Here is a 15674-nt window from a genome sequence, read left to right on the forward strand (position 1 = left end):
ATCTTCAGAAAAAAAATTGCACTCAATTTGATATCATTCGCTAATCGCAATTCGGAAGTGCAACAATTTTTGGTTTTTCTTATCAGTCTAATTGAATGTGACCAAATCTAGAAAAATATACACAGGTAACCGCTCGAAAAAAATCAAACATCTTCATTCAAATATATAATCAACCCAATTTGAGAAAACTAGATCAAAAGGTTATTTTTTTCATTTCGCTCGAAAACCTGAAAACTAAATTCCATTTACGAAACAAGAAGTCGTTCACGTTTTTCGTGATCTTTAGACTTTCGCTGTTCTTTAGTGGAGTTTGCCTTCCTTTCAACGAAGAAAATGAGCGGAACTTAAAACAAAATCAAATCGCGAAAATGTAAAAAAAAATTGAGCCGGATTAAATTTAATCACTTTTCCTTTAAAAACAGAACGACCTATACAAGAGGCTGAACTACGTTCATCGACTCTTAAAAATATGGGTAGAGTACTTTAATCATGATTAAATTGGCTCAGTTACATGCCTGAATATTAGGCAGGGTTATTCAATAAATTATAGGAAATATGCAGAAAAAATTGATGTACAAATTTCAATTGTTAGGATTGAGAATAATTCAATGTGTAAAAAGACAAAAAAAAATAAATTAAAGCAATTCATTGCAGTCAAAACCCAACACTCAGACTTAAATTATGACTTCTTTCCGAAAAAAGAAAACAGACTGCCTTGATTCTTTTTTGCATTTCCACCTCCAGATTTCGCAGCTTTCGGTTTCGGCTTATTGTTATCATCGGCCGGTTGGTTTCTGAATATCATTTCAGGTAGTTTAACTGAAGCGTTATTTGAACTTGACGTCTTCAAGTTTCCATTTTTATCAGTCTTAGAAGATGAGTCATCTTCTTCTTCGCTGCACGATTCCTCTTGCCATACTTTATCTGTGATCAGGAATCCATCTTCATCAACATGTGTAACATCCTTCAGAACTTTCCTTCTTCGTCTTACTTTAGTGATAACTTTCTCAGGTTCGCTTATCTCCACTTCTTGGTTTTCCTTCAACGGCGATTGGTCGCCTTGCTCGCTTTTCACGTCCGACTCCTCTTCTTGATTCTGATTGGCAGCCGAGTGATTCATTTCTTCTTCGTCGGAGTCGTCCATAATTACTCGTTTATGTTTACCAGTTTTCTGTTTTTGTTTCTTTTTAGGGGGAGATCTTTCTTCGGTTTCTTCGTCCGCTCCTCGTTTTGGAACTGTCTCAGAGTTGCATTTTTCCGGGCTTAGCTTTTCAATTTTGGCAACCTTCGGTTTCATTTCCATGTCTTTAAATGCCTTTCCAATATCACTTCCCTGTTTTTTGGTCTCTACTTTCTTTGTAGCTTTGATAATTGGCTCGGATTTTGTTGGTTTCGGTTTGGTCGTCGACTGTGAAGAATTTGTGTTAGCAAACATTGATTGCACGGTACCACTTTTAGGTTTTGAGGTATTTACAGCCGGTTTAGATAATAACGTTGATGATACTTTCTGACCTGACTGTTTCGAAGAACCAGGTACCGGATCAAGGCCTTGGTCTTTTGGGTTTTTAGAAATATTGTCAAAAGGACATTTTATTCCTGGTTTAGTGTAGTCTAAGCTCTCTTGTAAAGGCAAGCAAATAGATGATAGTTCTCTTGGCTGAAACGATTGCAAACTGAAAATTTGAGTTGACAAAATTTCACATTCATTAATTTCGTCCGGAGATTTTTTTGAACTGAGAGTCATTTTCAGTTTTTCATCCAGCATGTAAGACAAACAATAAATTGGTTTCACTTGCGATTCATTTTTGGAGCAAAACTTTTCCATGCATTTTCTGGCAAGATTTGGGGAAATGTGTTCGGATTTTGAAAGCCACGAAACTGTTGCAATTTCTTTTTTGTCCAGCACATGCTCAGAAAGTGTTTCCAAGACCAAATTCTCGTCAAACTGTGAATCGCTCATATTAGTTAATCTGAAAATGATCTTTTTTGATATTTCAGATACCACTGTTACTTGGCTATCAGACCCTTCGTCGGATCGCTTTAAGTATATCCCCCTTTTTGCAAAGGCGGTGGGGGATTTGTTGCTAGGTTTAAAGTTCTAATATGCTTAACCATTGATTTATTTCGTTATAGGGGGATATTCGTTACTAGGTACCCGAGGGGGACACAGTTAAAGAGATCCTCTGGCCAGCAAAATTTCAGAAATCTTTTTCTTACGTCTACAAAAATAAAAGAATGCTCAAATAGCTTTATTAAAACACCCACCATGATATTTGGAATATATATAACTACATAACATCAACATACACATCGAATCGTCAATGCCTCAGTCAGATCTTAATCATAATCAATCCATTAGGAAGCCAAACCGCCATCATAACACGCATTCAATACTTGAATCTAGGAACATGTGCTCCAACTACGAAGGAAAAGACTGCACAAACATGATCAATTTCTGCATAACAGCTGGTGCAAACATATAGCTCTATTACACACGCGTTTTAAGAGTCAAACAAGTCCAATGTAAAACTTGCCATCTTTATTTCAACCATCGTTTTAATGCATGGAACATCGGGAATTGTTTGCTCATTTAAATATTGGATAAAAGAAAAATGACGAATGTATTTCAGTTGCAGTAAGAACGCATGAAAACTGGATTTAAAGGAAATTAAATTTATAGCTCTTGTTATTATCAATGTAATAATTTATATTGAAATATATGCACAAATATGAAAGACAGGAGGCTTCGACTCAGTCTAAATTTATCTATCTGAGCAAATTAAAATCGGTCTTGTCTGGCAAAGCTTCTCTGCGATAACTATTAATCCTCAGTTAAATAATAATTCTTTATAGTAAAACTGCCATGACTCTACTATATCGACAAAATATGACACATTTAAACAGTTTCAAAACTTATCAGATGATTCAAGGTTACGATGAACTGAATAAGAAAAAAATTGTTGGCCGTTTGATTCTAGGAATACACAAAGCAACAGTATAATAAAGTTAAGTGCATCACATCAAACTCTGTCATGATTTTGAAGACATGTACGTCTAAGTGATGATAGTCGCATTTACATTTAGGTAGCAAGCACTTTATGTACACAGATCACTTTTAGCTCTGATTAGAACAACAATGCCCCCATGCTTCCCACTTCCGCTTGTTCCTTGACGAAGATCTCAAAGTACTGGTAGATGATAGTCACCGCCAGTAAGATACCGGTTCCGCTTCCGATCGCTCCCATTAAATCCGCCATAACAGACAAAGCTCCAATACACAGACCTCCGAATGCTGCTGCGGTCGGAATGTATCGGTTCAGCTCCTTGACCATTGAGGTCTCTCGGAACCCTCTCATCACCATCGACTGCTCCTTCAGTTGCTTGGCAACATCTTTGGCTGAAGAACCAGACACATCGATCCAGGTCTTAGAGAAGAATGCACAGGATCCCAACATAAACGTGATATACAGCAGGGCATGGATAGGGTCGGCCATCATATGTTCCAGATCTTCTGGAGGTGATAGGTAGTAGCAGAGGCCACCGGTAGGGTAACTTCTGTTAGGTCCACCAGCTCCACCCTCGCTCCAGGCTCCCAGAAGATTAACAAAGAAGTTACCTCCAAAACGGACCGATAGCATCTGAGAAATGAAGTACAAGTTGGAAACCAAAGCACTCTGCAGAATGATCGGGATGTTTGAAGTGTAGAACAACTTGATTGGGTAGGAAGAGTTTTGTCCTCGGTAACGGGCAGACTTGATTGGCAGGTCAACTCTGAATCCCTGGAAGTAGATAACGACAGCAAACACGAAGACAGTTGCAACCAGGTTCATCAAATTTGGCAGGTTCTGACGGTAGAAAGCCTCTCTCAGAGCTCGAACTTTGTCGTTTCGTGTAGCCAGTAAGTGGAAAAGAGCGATGATTGCTCCCTCAAACTCAGTTCCTCGTCCAGTATTGATAGTTGCGGGGCTGAAAGCCTTCCATACGATTGTTTCACAGATATTGGTCGCGATGAAGAGTGAGATTCCTGATCCCAATCCGTATCCTTTTTGCAGAAGTTCGTCCAGCAGCAAGACCAAGAGACCAGATACGAACAGTTGAATTACGATCAGCAGACAGACGCCTGCTCCGATGCTGTAGGGGTCTCCGTACATGCCAGTCATGACGTACACAATAGCCTGACCTAATGTGATGATCATTCCAAATAGCTTCTGAGCTCCATTGAACAGAGCTCGGTCTTTCGGTGTGTCGCCAACTTCGATAACCTTAGCACCCGCTAGAAGTTGCATGATGAGTGAAGATGTTACAATGGGTGAGATACCAAGTTCCATCAAAGTTCCTCTGTTTGAGGCCATGATAACTCTCATCCAGTAGAATGGATCAGCTGAATCTGATGACATTATGCCAAAAAGAGGAATTTGACAACATACCAAAAAGATGAAAAGCGTAATCGCAGTCCACAGAACTTTCTCGCGAAATTGAATTTTACGTTCTGGCTTTGCCACTTCTGGGATTACAGCACAAAACGGCTTGAGAAATTCAAGAAATTTGACACCCATAATTCTAAAAAGTTCATGTTATCAAAAATTTTCAAAAGTTTTTCAAATTACATACATTAGTGAGCAACATTTAGCGCAAAATCAGGCTTTTTTCTCTTAACGCCTAATTTCAAGGACAATTTTGGACAATCATTATGAATCTAGCTCCTCCAAAACTCTCATTTTTTTAGTTCAAGCACTTACCAGTTTATTTCAGGTCTGAACAAAGCTAGTTTCCACCTTTCGAAATAGGTTTTCTACCGGAGAGAACACTTTATAGAATACAACTGATAATGCGATAAAACATTTTAAAAGGGAAAACTAACTTAGAAAGTTGGAAATGAGAAAACTTTTAATTCTTCTATACAATTCAAATATCTGTCCAAATGCTAGTACTGAAAATGCTGATTTCCACCTTTGATGAAAAAAAGTCAATTAAAACGGGCCCTTCCGTCATGCGACGGTACGTGCACAAGTTGGATAGGGCCATACCAACGCTATATAAATACATCGGCAAAATTTTATGAATAAATCAAGTCCATTATAATGCATCAAGAGAATTGTCAATTAAAATCTACCCTCCTCGATTATAGCATTGATAGAATTGTCTATGTTGGATGTAATTTTAAGATCTTTGCAACCCCTAAGGCAGAGGATTGAACTTCTCAGAAGTGCATAACTTATTTTTGTTCTTATAAAGCTTCTTGTGTCCGAGTATGATTCATTACGTTTCTCGCATAGTTTCTCTGCTAGTTTCTGGATGGTTTTGTAGAGCCTGGTGCTGCTCCTGCGGTACACACAAATTTTAATGCATTCTCAAAAATTAGTGGAACAAAGCTGCTGTGTTCCACATCCAGAGTTCTTTGTTGGTATTTTAATGTTTTGACACTCATGATATTTGTAGGCGTCAGCTATAGTTTTGGGGCAGGATTTAGCACGGGGGTTGAAAATTTTTACATCGAAAAAGGTTCGGCTGAATCGGCTACCCCAGAGTCCATTTGCCTTGCTGTCAAGTCGAGCGTCATCTTCAGTAGTGGTTGTTTTGTTGTGAAAGTTTTCGCCTTCCAACGATTGAAGTTTCGGCTCTATTTCAAGATCAGGGCATACTTCGTCCAGAAGTGTCGCAAAGGTATCGCGAATTTCATTTTCTTAGGTGAGTGTATCCATCTTTGGGACAGTGTAGTGAGTGCGTCAGTGTGAGCGGTTGTCCACTTGGGCATGTATGTGGGGTGTTTGGTGGTTCCCATCCATATCTCAGATGTAATCCATCTTTAAACTCTGATTTGTTGAGGGAAAATTTGTATCTTTTAAAGAGTAGCACGCTTAGCCAATTTGAGGCTCCTTTCTATGACGCTAGATTTATTGTCAGTTTTTTTTTCTGATGAGCAATTTTCCATAATTTTAGCCTTTTTTGAGAGCGTGGTGGTCTGTCTCTCAGCTTTGATGTTTCTATTTATCAGAGTTTGTTCAGTTTCAGCTATTCCTGCATCACTGTTTCCTAACGGATCACAAATGGCTCGTGACCACTCATAGTTTCTGGAAAAGTCCGTGTTACTGAGGAGGTCTAATCCTCCCATTGTTGGTGGTAGTGCAAAAAAGGCCGCGCTCTTCATCGGTTATATGGTTTTTAACCAGTAATACTAAAAAGTAGCTGATGTTTTACATTTTTCTCAATTTCATCCACTTTTTTAAATGCTTCCGGGGTTTTTCTGGTTAGGAAGCTTAATTTATTGTGAACTCATTTTGTGTAGCAGGAGTACGCATTTTGTGGTGATGTTTTAACTATTTTGGAAAGTTTTTCAATTAGAGTAGCTGTCTTTTCAATTTCGCTTTCCATGTAATTATCGGATGCTGATGGTGTTCCTATAACCAATCCATGGACTCTAAAACCGTCTACCATTGTAATATTTGAGCCTTCGAATAATTTTTTGGTGCAGTTACGGCGGTTTTCTTTTACTACTGGTTGACACTTGGAAGGCTTCACATTGTATCCGAAAGCCTTTCCGTGCTAATCCAGGTTGACCAGTATTGCGCGGAGACTCATACGATCACCTGCAGCGCTTCCATCATCTGCGTATCATTTTTGGGTGACATTTGGTTTTTGCAGGAGCTCAATCAGTGGGATTATCTCAATTACGTACATAGCCATTGCGAGGGGATCACCTTGCGTTGTGCCTTCAGTAGATGTCAAAACCGTGTTATTGACATATAGATTTGAGGGATGTTGATATGAGTTGACCAGCGCATGATGTAGCGCCGGACAAATGATTTCTATATTTTTAGAGCAAGTTGAAGGCATTTTCTGAATCAATAAGTAGTATGGCGTCTCAAACTCGTTCCTCAAGCTGTGGATAGCATATTCGATTCCACACTTCTGGCCTAAGCAGAGTTGGAAATTTTTTCCGAGATCCTTAGAGTCTGAGTTTATACTTTGGGTGATTGTTTTGCCAATTATTAATCATAGAACTTCGCCTATGACAATGGGCCGTACCCCTAGATTTTTGACCAGAGGTATCAGGCGACACGAGTTGTACGCCGTTAGGTTTTCATGGGGGAGAACTTTAGTTGCTATTGTATAGGATAGTTTAGCAATAGTTTTGCAAAGCTCAATGGATGTCTGGTTGAAGTGAGATAATATCCTTCTCCATTCGCAAGCATCTAGACCTGAGGGACAGTGGCTTCCGTGCGTTTTCAGGGTTGATTTTCGAACTGTCTGGGCGTTTATTTGTTTTAATATAGAGGGGTGGTATGGCAGTGTGTCTTCACTTTCTTCAATTTTATAGTTAGTGTTCGCTGTTCTGGCTTGAGGGTTTTTTCTTTCAGGATACTAAGGTTTGTTTTTCCTTCAATGACTTCGTTAAGGGGAGTACTCCTTCTGTTTTCTTGTCTAAAAGGCAGCCAATGGCGGCAGATATTTTGCCTGTACTCATTAGTTTATCGAATTGCTTAACTTCCTCGTTTATTTCGGACTTCTTATGTTTCAAATGTATAATTTGGAGAGCTTTCGCTTCAGTGGAAAGTTCGTCTAATATGCCTTGCTTCAATAAAATTATGCGGCGGCTTAGTGTTTTAGAATTTGATCCGCTTGTTTCTGATTTAGTTTTGGGGAGCAGCAGATTCGGGAGAATCATTGCTGCTTTCATTTGATGTTTTTTCGACCAATGACAACAGCTGCTGGTTCAGTAATTCTATGAATTGGAAACCAGGCTTGTTCTTGCTTAGAATTATGAAGCGCGGTTTCCAGTTAACGACATTTTTATATATGTGATTTTTTTTATTTTCAAGTTTTTGGTCGATAAGTTTCCAGTGGTCGAAGGAGCCTGCTGTGATTGCTGGGGGCAATGGATAAGATTGTTTTGCGTTGGGCAGTACGTTTGTTTCAGGTGTTGATGGTGATGTTTCTTTTTGAGTTGTGATGGGGCTGTGCTTGTTGATTTTTGCGTTGTGATGGGGGCTGTGCTTGTTGGTCTGTTGGTGGAGTTGGGCTCTTTTGCAAAGTTCTCGGGATTGCATTGTATGCAGGAGAACCCATCGTAATAAAAATTGCTGCTCTGCAGCCCGCTACATGAGACATGGATTTAAGCTTTGCAAATGACACACCATATGCCTCCTTTTCGGAGGTGGCGTTTGCCAATATGGCAGTGCATTTGATCCGCCATAATTTAACAGCGAGGAGGGTAATTTTTTGGTGAATATATACAACCTAGCTGAGCGAGCAATAGACTGAAGATTTCATTATCATAAAAAGAAAAATGAATACCATCTTTACAAAACATATTAGCACTAGAATTAACGTTTAGATTGGGGGGAAATAACTCGGATTCTTGAGTGGTAAAATGTATTAATAAGGCGAAACACAGAAAATTTTAGAGCACCAAGTTTTCTGTTTGTGAAGTGATTTTTTGCAGAGAGGATGGTTTTGGGGATAATTAGCACAATTGGGTTAAACTTATGAATTATCAAATTTAATAAAAATCTCCAATCATTAGCAAAGTCTGAAACCGTAGATGAGTTATCATTGAATCCGGCTATTATAGTAGCACAGTTCAGTTTCTGCGAGGGGTAGCGCGAGACAGTAGTGGCAAGGCCGGCTAGCTTTGCACCTCTGTACGAGTGAACCATGGCTCCGACATCTTTGGGGCTGCAGTACTTGTTCCTTTAGGTTCCTATTACCAGTTTCCTGCTCCACTTGGGTAGCCACTTCGGCCTGTACTTCGGCACGGACATTCACTAAACAGGGTACAAAAGAGGCAAAACAAGAGAAAGAATAGATTGTAAAATGGATTATAAGGAAATATATTTAAAAAAAACAAATAACAAAAAGGAAATGAAAGCGATTACAACCTGATTTTTCACGGATGGAGGTTCCGGCGGAGAGGTCCGGGTAGAGGGGGAAAATCGCTGCTTTACGAGATCTCCTCTAAAATCCCGTACCAGGCCTCCTTCTGACAAGCGTACTATTATGAGCGTATCATATCACATGAAACTATTTAATAAGTTTATCACAACAACTAGGCTAATTATTGGACTGTGGTCTGGTGAAAGGTCAGTCTGGTAACAAATTTAGCCTCTGATGGTGCAAAATAGGGGTAGCCGCAGGGGGACCGATCGTATAGCAGACCAATTTTTCAGCATAAACAACGATAAATGAGTCTTTAAGCAGACCAGCGTAATAAAGTGATGGATGATTGGTTGACAGACTCAAAAAGACGCTCAGTCTGTGGACAAGCTTCTCCAATTAAGACAATTACCTCACGAATTGTCAACAAAACTATCAACCTCAAAAACAAAACAGTCTAAATTAGCGGCAACACGAAGATTTACGCGCACCATAACACTCGTTATGAATTGAAGCGCAGCGGAGCAAGCGGTCGCTAATGGCTAATGCCGAGTTTGAAGTTAGCTATCACTTTTTATAATTGTTCTGAGTCTGCTAAAAAAACTGGTCTGCTAAAATCCTTAGACCCTAGCCGCAGCCATAAAATTGCAAACAGTCTATGAAATTTCACTAATGTTCAGTTAGTTTTATCTACAAATTACAATCATTTCTACCATCGCTGAGGTCAGCATTTTCTAAGTTGTCTTGAAGTGGAATTGAGCTCCATTAGAATTGAGTAGAATTGGAAAAGCTCCAGTAGAACCCACCGATAGTCTTCCACCTTTTGCAATGCAGACTTGAGGGAAGGGCAGACGATATTTTTTGAGTTATAGAAGTTGAACAACCGAAAAAAACTGCTATAACTGAATGCAAAAAATACTAGTGAAAAAGATGGCAGGCTTTAACAAGCGTGATGCGTTTAGAAGCATGGACGCGACACTTGTTCGCCAAAAAAAATTAATTTTATTTCAAAAACGTACATGTTTTCACTGAAACTATTTTTGATAAACTCCAAAACAAAAACTTTCTTTTAAATTTTTCATAGAAGAAAAGTAGTCTTACACTAATTGATTAATTTTAGAGTTCAACTTTAATAGACCAATCTTTGACATGATGCCTTAGTACAAAATCTGCCGTAAAATCAAGATTTCATTTTTCGTAAACTGATCTTTTCTGTGATATAATTTAGTTCATTGTAAATATCCTGACTATAGAAGAGTTTTGTGAAGTTCAAGTACAATTGTCCAAATAAAAGCAAAGGAAACAAACTATTTAAAAAAAAACACGATTTTTTGCAATATACGATTTAAACGAATTGAAAGTTTAAAAACGGGCTGAAAGTTTCTGATTATTTCTTTCTAAACAAAAAAATAAAATTATGCAGTAATTGTATTTTTTTGCTGTTTTTACCTCCATTTCTTTGCTTTCTTGTTACTTTTTTTCCGAGGAAATTTTGTAAATTTTAAATTCAGATTTTTTATGCTTACCTACTTTTATGCTTTTGAGATTTCTGTGTCTAACTTAGTGTTTGCTTATTTAAAAATTTCAAATTTTCAAGTTCGTTTTTTTTCGTGAACCAAAATTGAGCGTCAAGTTCCTGCTTCTTAAGTCATTCCGAGTTTTGATCCCCGGTCTTTTTTTCCTAAAAGGCAGCCCGAGTTGAGTCTTTTTGCTTTGCTAGATCGATAAAATTTCTCCAAATCAACTGTGCTGTGGATGTTTCCTTCTCACACTGCCGGATAGGTACGCCTGCTTATGTGTCCTCCTTCGCGTGTTCTTCAATCCTTCTTGCAATAGGTCAAACAATTTGTCCAACATAAGTAGAATTACAATCAAAATTACGGGCTGAATTACGGGCTGAAAGTTTCTGATTATTTCTTTCTAAACAAAAAAATAAAATTATGCAGTAATTGTATTTTTTTGCTGTTTTTACCTCCATTTCTTTGCTTTCTTGTTACTTTTTTTCCGAGGAAATTTTGTAAATTTTAAATTCAGATTTTTTAGGCTTACCTACTTTTATGCTTTTGAGATTTCTGTGTCTAACTTAATGTTTGCTTATTTAAAAATTTCAAATTTTCAAGTTCGTTTTTTTTTCGTGAACCAAAATTGAGCGTCAAGTTCCTGCTTCTTAAGTCATTCCGAGTTTTGATCCCCGGTCTTTTTTCCTAAAAGGCAGCCCGAGTTGAGTCTTTTTGCTTTGCTAGATCGATAAAATTTCTCCAAATCAACTGTGCTGTGGATGTTTCCTTCTCACACTGCCGGATAGGTACGCCTGCTTATGTGTCCTCCTCCGCGTGTTCTTCAATCCTTCTTGCAATAGGTCAAACACTTTGTCCAACATAAGTAGAATTACAATCAAAATGTGGCAATTCTTATAACACAATGGAATTCAGATCAGGCTCAAATGACAAGCTAAGCGAGGTAAAAGTGGTTTTCAATTTCAGAAACATAAACAAAATTGGCGCGTTGGTGATGTTGGTCCTTTTTTGCCAAAAATTGACTTTGATTTCTTCGATATTAAAATATAATTTTTTTTTGTCTTATTTGCATAGCTGCCCATATTCTGCTACTGGTTGGTATCAATTATGAGCTAACACTTTTGCGTAGAATTCCCGGCTCATATTTGCTTAACGATTCGTCTGTGTACTAATTTTTCTTCAATTACTTTCCTCTGATCAGCTTTACTTCGTTGTATTTTTTCAATCAATTTTACTCCTGACAGACCGTGCACCGTACCCCTATTATTTTTTTCTTGTACCGCAGAAGTTCATAACTTCTGAGAAATAGACGCTTCCCTGTATTGGTTTTTTTCGTACCACCAACATCTAGTTTGCTTGCTGTTTTCTATACATTTATTGAGGTCTAAAAAGCCAAGTCGGCATTCTCATAAGGTAATTCAGGTAAAAACTATAAGCTAAGCGAGAATTTCTGGGCGGCTTACGAAGCCATGTTTGAGTCTATTTTTACTGTCCTCGAAAAATATTATACTTATCGTAGAAAAAGTTTCACAACCGTTATGGTCAATTCATATTCTTGGCTCTTCTTGCACAGTTTGCCGAGTTAAACTTTTCTTGTTACGCCTTTATATTCCTCCTCCGAGATCCCGCCACAGCATTTATGATCCAAACTCAAACAATTCTCACATTCCACTGCCTTCTTTCTATAAGTCACCTCTTTTTTGCCTTTTGGGTTTTTCCATTCATGTTCACTAGAAATTCAATCTTTCGAGGGATAGCCAAAAACTTAGCCAGAACCTTCTCTTAGTCCTTTATTCAAAGGTTACCCAATTCATTGCCAGGAATGCACCCATAGCCAATCCAACCTTCTTTACAAAATCTGCGTCGCTGCTTTTAAAAAGAACCTTAAGCACCGCCATGTTTAAAAGGCTTTTTTCATTTCTTGATAAGAAAGGTGGCTCACTCTGAATGTTTAATTTTGAGTGGCGATGTCAATGTTCTCTGAAAGGGAAACAATCGTATCCATTTTTTTTACTTCCAAGTAATTGATTTTCTCGTCAGAGTCTTGTTTGATTTATTCTATGCTTTCTTCAGTTTTAGTATCAACGTTTGTCCTCTCGAGCACATCAAACATCGTGTTATTGTTTTAATCAGTGTTTAAGAATTAACAAGGAGAAAGTGGACAGGTCGCAAGGAAGTATCTTTTTCAAGTACTTAGCCAATCTTAATAGTTGTGCCCGTTGATTACACGTTGACCTCAACAATGAGTTTATCGCATCTTTTATCTCATCCCTTTTTCCATAGCAAGTGCTTTTAGTTGAGCTTTTTTCTCAATTTTGGAAAAAATCAAAGCACTCACGTTCTTTTAACTCTCAACAGGTTTTGATTCTAGCAATTGAGTCTTTGTTTTATGACAAAAAACTCAAAGACTTCATCAAAAAATAGCAAGATATTTGAGACACTTACAAGTTTTTTAGTTGAAATATCTCCTGGAGTCTGACCTACTCGATTTGTAAATGAATTTTCGGCTGCCTCTATCTTGCTTTTTTTACCAGGCGCGTCATGCATCCTCAGGTCACACAAAAAGTCTATGTCTGATAAAAATTGCGTTGCGTTGAATTGGTCTCGAGCTGGATACCATTGCCATATTTCTGTCTGTGTCTTAGGAGTCTGCCTTGTTTTTAAACTAACGTTTCAGGTTTTTATTTTGAGTTGCTGAGACCTCACAGACAAGGAGAAAGGCACTAGTGAAAAGCAAGGAGACGGAGCAAAGCGTTATAGAAACAACACTCTCGCTGGTAGTGAAAAACCGGGGCAATGCAAGTCACGCGTTTGTAAGTAAAGTGCCGAACAAAACCAAGGAAGTGTTACTGTTCTCGACACCAGAAAACTGAAAACCTAGCGGCCTTATCTAAACTCTTCATTTTTGCGTGAACAAAAACTATAAGTGGCTTACATGATTTTCTGCAGTGGATTTAGTTTCACTTATGTTGGCCGAACACTTCAACATCTTACCACTTGAGTAGATGAACACCAAAAAGAGGACTCACCCGTAGGCAGTGCAGAAAGGAGATAACGAGAGCATGAATGTCCCATGAGATTATAGACCCAGATAAAAACAGCATCAAGCTACTGACACTAGAAGCACTTCTCACCTGGAAAGAGAGACCAACGATAAACACGCGCGATGAGTTCAGTAGCAAGGAGTCGACAAAAAATTGTAGTTTAGTTAATTTTATCCAGTTCACAACATTTTCTTTATCCAGAGCCTTTTGTATTTTCTTTCTTGATTGAGAAGTCTAGTTCAAAACAAACATATTTTCTTGTCCTAAATTAGAGCTATGTTCACTTTTTTTGAGCTCACAGATTCCTAGAGAAAGTTCAATACCTTTGAACCCCAATTTGTCAAATGTGACTTTTGAATATAGTCAAACTACGCCCATAATCATTCGGCCAATTTTAAAAGACACCTAACACTTCATCTACTGAAAAGGAGCGAGTCCTATTTTGGCTCTGCATCATCTGCAGAACAAAATTACTTGAAATAAAAAATGTGTCGAGACAGTCTTTTTTGAAAATGTTAAGCATCAATAATCAAAGTACGTTTACCCATTCGATTCCACTTGTTACTGTCAGCAGGTTGGATAGTTACGCAACAACTTCACTGCACTGTTCTCGACTTTCAAAATTGAACTGCAACTGTTTCGGATCTTTTTTCAAGGTCAATAAAAACAAGTTTGTTGAGCAGTGAAACTCGTGAAACAACTTTGATGATGCTTTTTGACTAGGATAGAAAAAAGTTTCTCGTTTTTTGTCATTTTTCAATAATTTTTTATCAGGAAACGTCAGTATTTAACTGACACATGAACAATTTTTTCTGAATTCAGGTCAATTTTTATCATGTTTTGTTTGAATGTTCGGAAAAAACCCAATCTGGGTAAAAGTTGAGGGGCAAAATAACTAGTAGGCGTTTTTCTTTCGTCTCTACTGGTTTCAATTGCGGACTTTGCAAGTACACGGGCTATCTTCCGCCTATGATTATAAATGAAAGAAAAAATTTAAACAGAAGAGAGACAAAGGGTGCGCGTTATTGTAAAAAAAAACAAATTGATAAAATATTCTCACAGGCACAGAATCCAGTACTAACACTTTTTCCAACCATTTTTGAATCCGCAAAATGCCTAAATGAACTTCATCAGCAAGATGAACACAGAGCGTAGTAGCTGCTATCCAGAGACAAAATCTCCATGGCGCTACAACGGGAAAACAAATGCCTATAATCTTGCAGGTCGCCTCATCAATTAAAATGAAACAGTCAAAGTTGGTTTCATCGCTGAGAAATGAAATGAAAAGAATTTAAAAGAACCATCAATAAAAAGAACCGTCACTCATTGAGCACTGAGCAGTCAAGCATTAAAAACAACAAAATAAAGATAGAGAAAAAAACAGGTTAAAAAAATCCAGGGACAAAATTTTAGTGTTAAAAAGCAAAATGAAAGCGATTTTTTTTCGAGGATAAGGGGAAAATTCTAAGAATCTGAAAAAGATTTTAAAAATTGAAAGCTAAAGCAATTTAAACAGCTCAAAGCTATTTACAGATACGAATTAGCACTTAATTATATCGAAAAAAAACTTTTGGTTATCAAGTGTATAATTTTCTTCAAATTTGTGGACGAAAACATATTATCACGCAGAACATTTTTTCAACATCAATTGGTTAAAAATCTTTTTTGCTCAAAATGATTTAAAAGTTGACATTCTATTAGCGAGCCAAACGCCAAACTTCTAAATCATCAGCTCCATTTTCAGCATCCATTTAGCTATTTCCCCGAAAAAGTAGACTGATGAATTGAATTTATAATTTTTTTGTACTGGAACCAGTTTAAAAACAAGTATTTATTTTTTACTCTGATTTTTCTTCCTTTGATCCAGTTATTTTTTGTGCAATTATTTCAGCAATGTTACACCTCACAAATTATCAGCAAAATATCAGTCATTTGTCAACATCACCGTCAACACTGACGTAACTTTTTGGCCGGTCCTTCGGTTCCGCGTACGTTTTACGTGCACTCGATTAGGTTACCCTGAGAATTCCTCGGTTTGAGATTTTTCGACAATTACGAAAAAGGAGGAATAAAAAATTTCAGGCAATTCGCCGTTGGCAAAACTGTCCGGATTTTTGACTTCCAATGGCTCTATAATATCTTGTTCTAGCTGGCGTATAAATTTAGGTCAAGCACGGTTAATTGTAAATCGAAATTTCTCTAAAAAACCACATATGGAGCACAGATCGTCAGTCATTTT

General features: G+C 37.7%; 3 protein-coding genes across 3 annotated transcripts in view; all 3 read right to left on the reverse strand.

Moving 5' to 3' along the window:
* Window positions 1–9044, reverse strand: part of LOC134847563 (uncharacterized) — a 326408-nt gene extending 317364 nt beyond the window's left edge. Inside the window, exon 1 of the mRNA XM_063864639.1 lies at window positions 9022–9044. The gene's annotated coding sequence lies outside the window, so the exon portion shown is untranslated. The remainder of the gene's footprint in view (window positions 1–9021) is intronic.
* LOC134847999 (DNA polymerase delta subunit 3-like) lies at window positions 568–1966 on the reverse strand. The gene has a single exon (XM_063865329.1). It carries the CDS (start codon window positions 1958–1960, stop codon window positions 680–682), a length of 1281 nt encoding a protein of 426 aa, XP_063721399.1. The 5' UTR covers window positions 1961–1966; the 3' UTR covers window positions 568–679.
* LOC134847958 (protein transport protein Sec61 subunit alpha-like 1) lies at window positions 2234–4558 on the reverse strand. Its single transcript, XM_063865258.1, has one exon. It carries the CDS (start codon window positions 4554–4556, stop codon window positions 3126–3128), a length of 1431 nt encoding a protein of 476 aa, XP_063721328.1. The 5' UTR covers window positions 4557–4558; the 3' UTR covers window positions 2234–3125.
* Window positions 9045–15674: the final 6630 nt, after the last annotated feature.

The sequence above is a fragment of the Symsagittifera roscoffensis genome, chromosome 6, assembly GCF_963678635.1.
Source record: "Symsagittifera roscoffensis chromosome 6, txSymRosc1.1, whole genome shotgun sequence".
Taxonomy (NCBI): Eukaryota; Metazoa; Xenacoelomorpha; order Acoela; family Convolutidae; genus Symsagittifera; species Symsagittifera roscoffensis.

Coding starts and splice junctions, on each gene's coding strand:
- LOC134847999 (XM_063865329.1), bottom strand. CDS start 1,960: ATGAGCGATTCACAGTTTGACGAGAATTTGGTCTTGGAAACACTTTCT.
- LOC134847958 (XM_063865258.1), bottom strand. CDS start 4,556: ATGGGTGTCAAATTTCTTGAATTTCTCAAGCCGTTTTGTGCTGTAATC.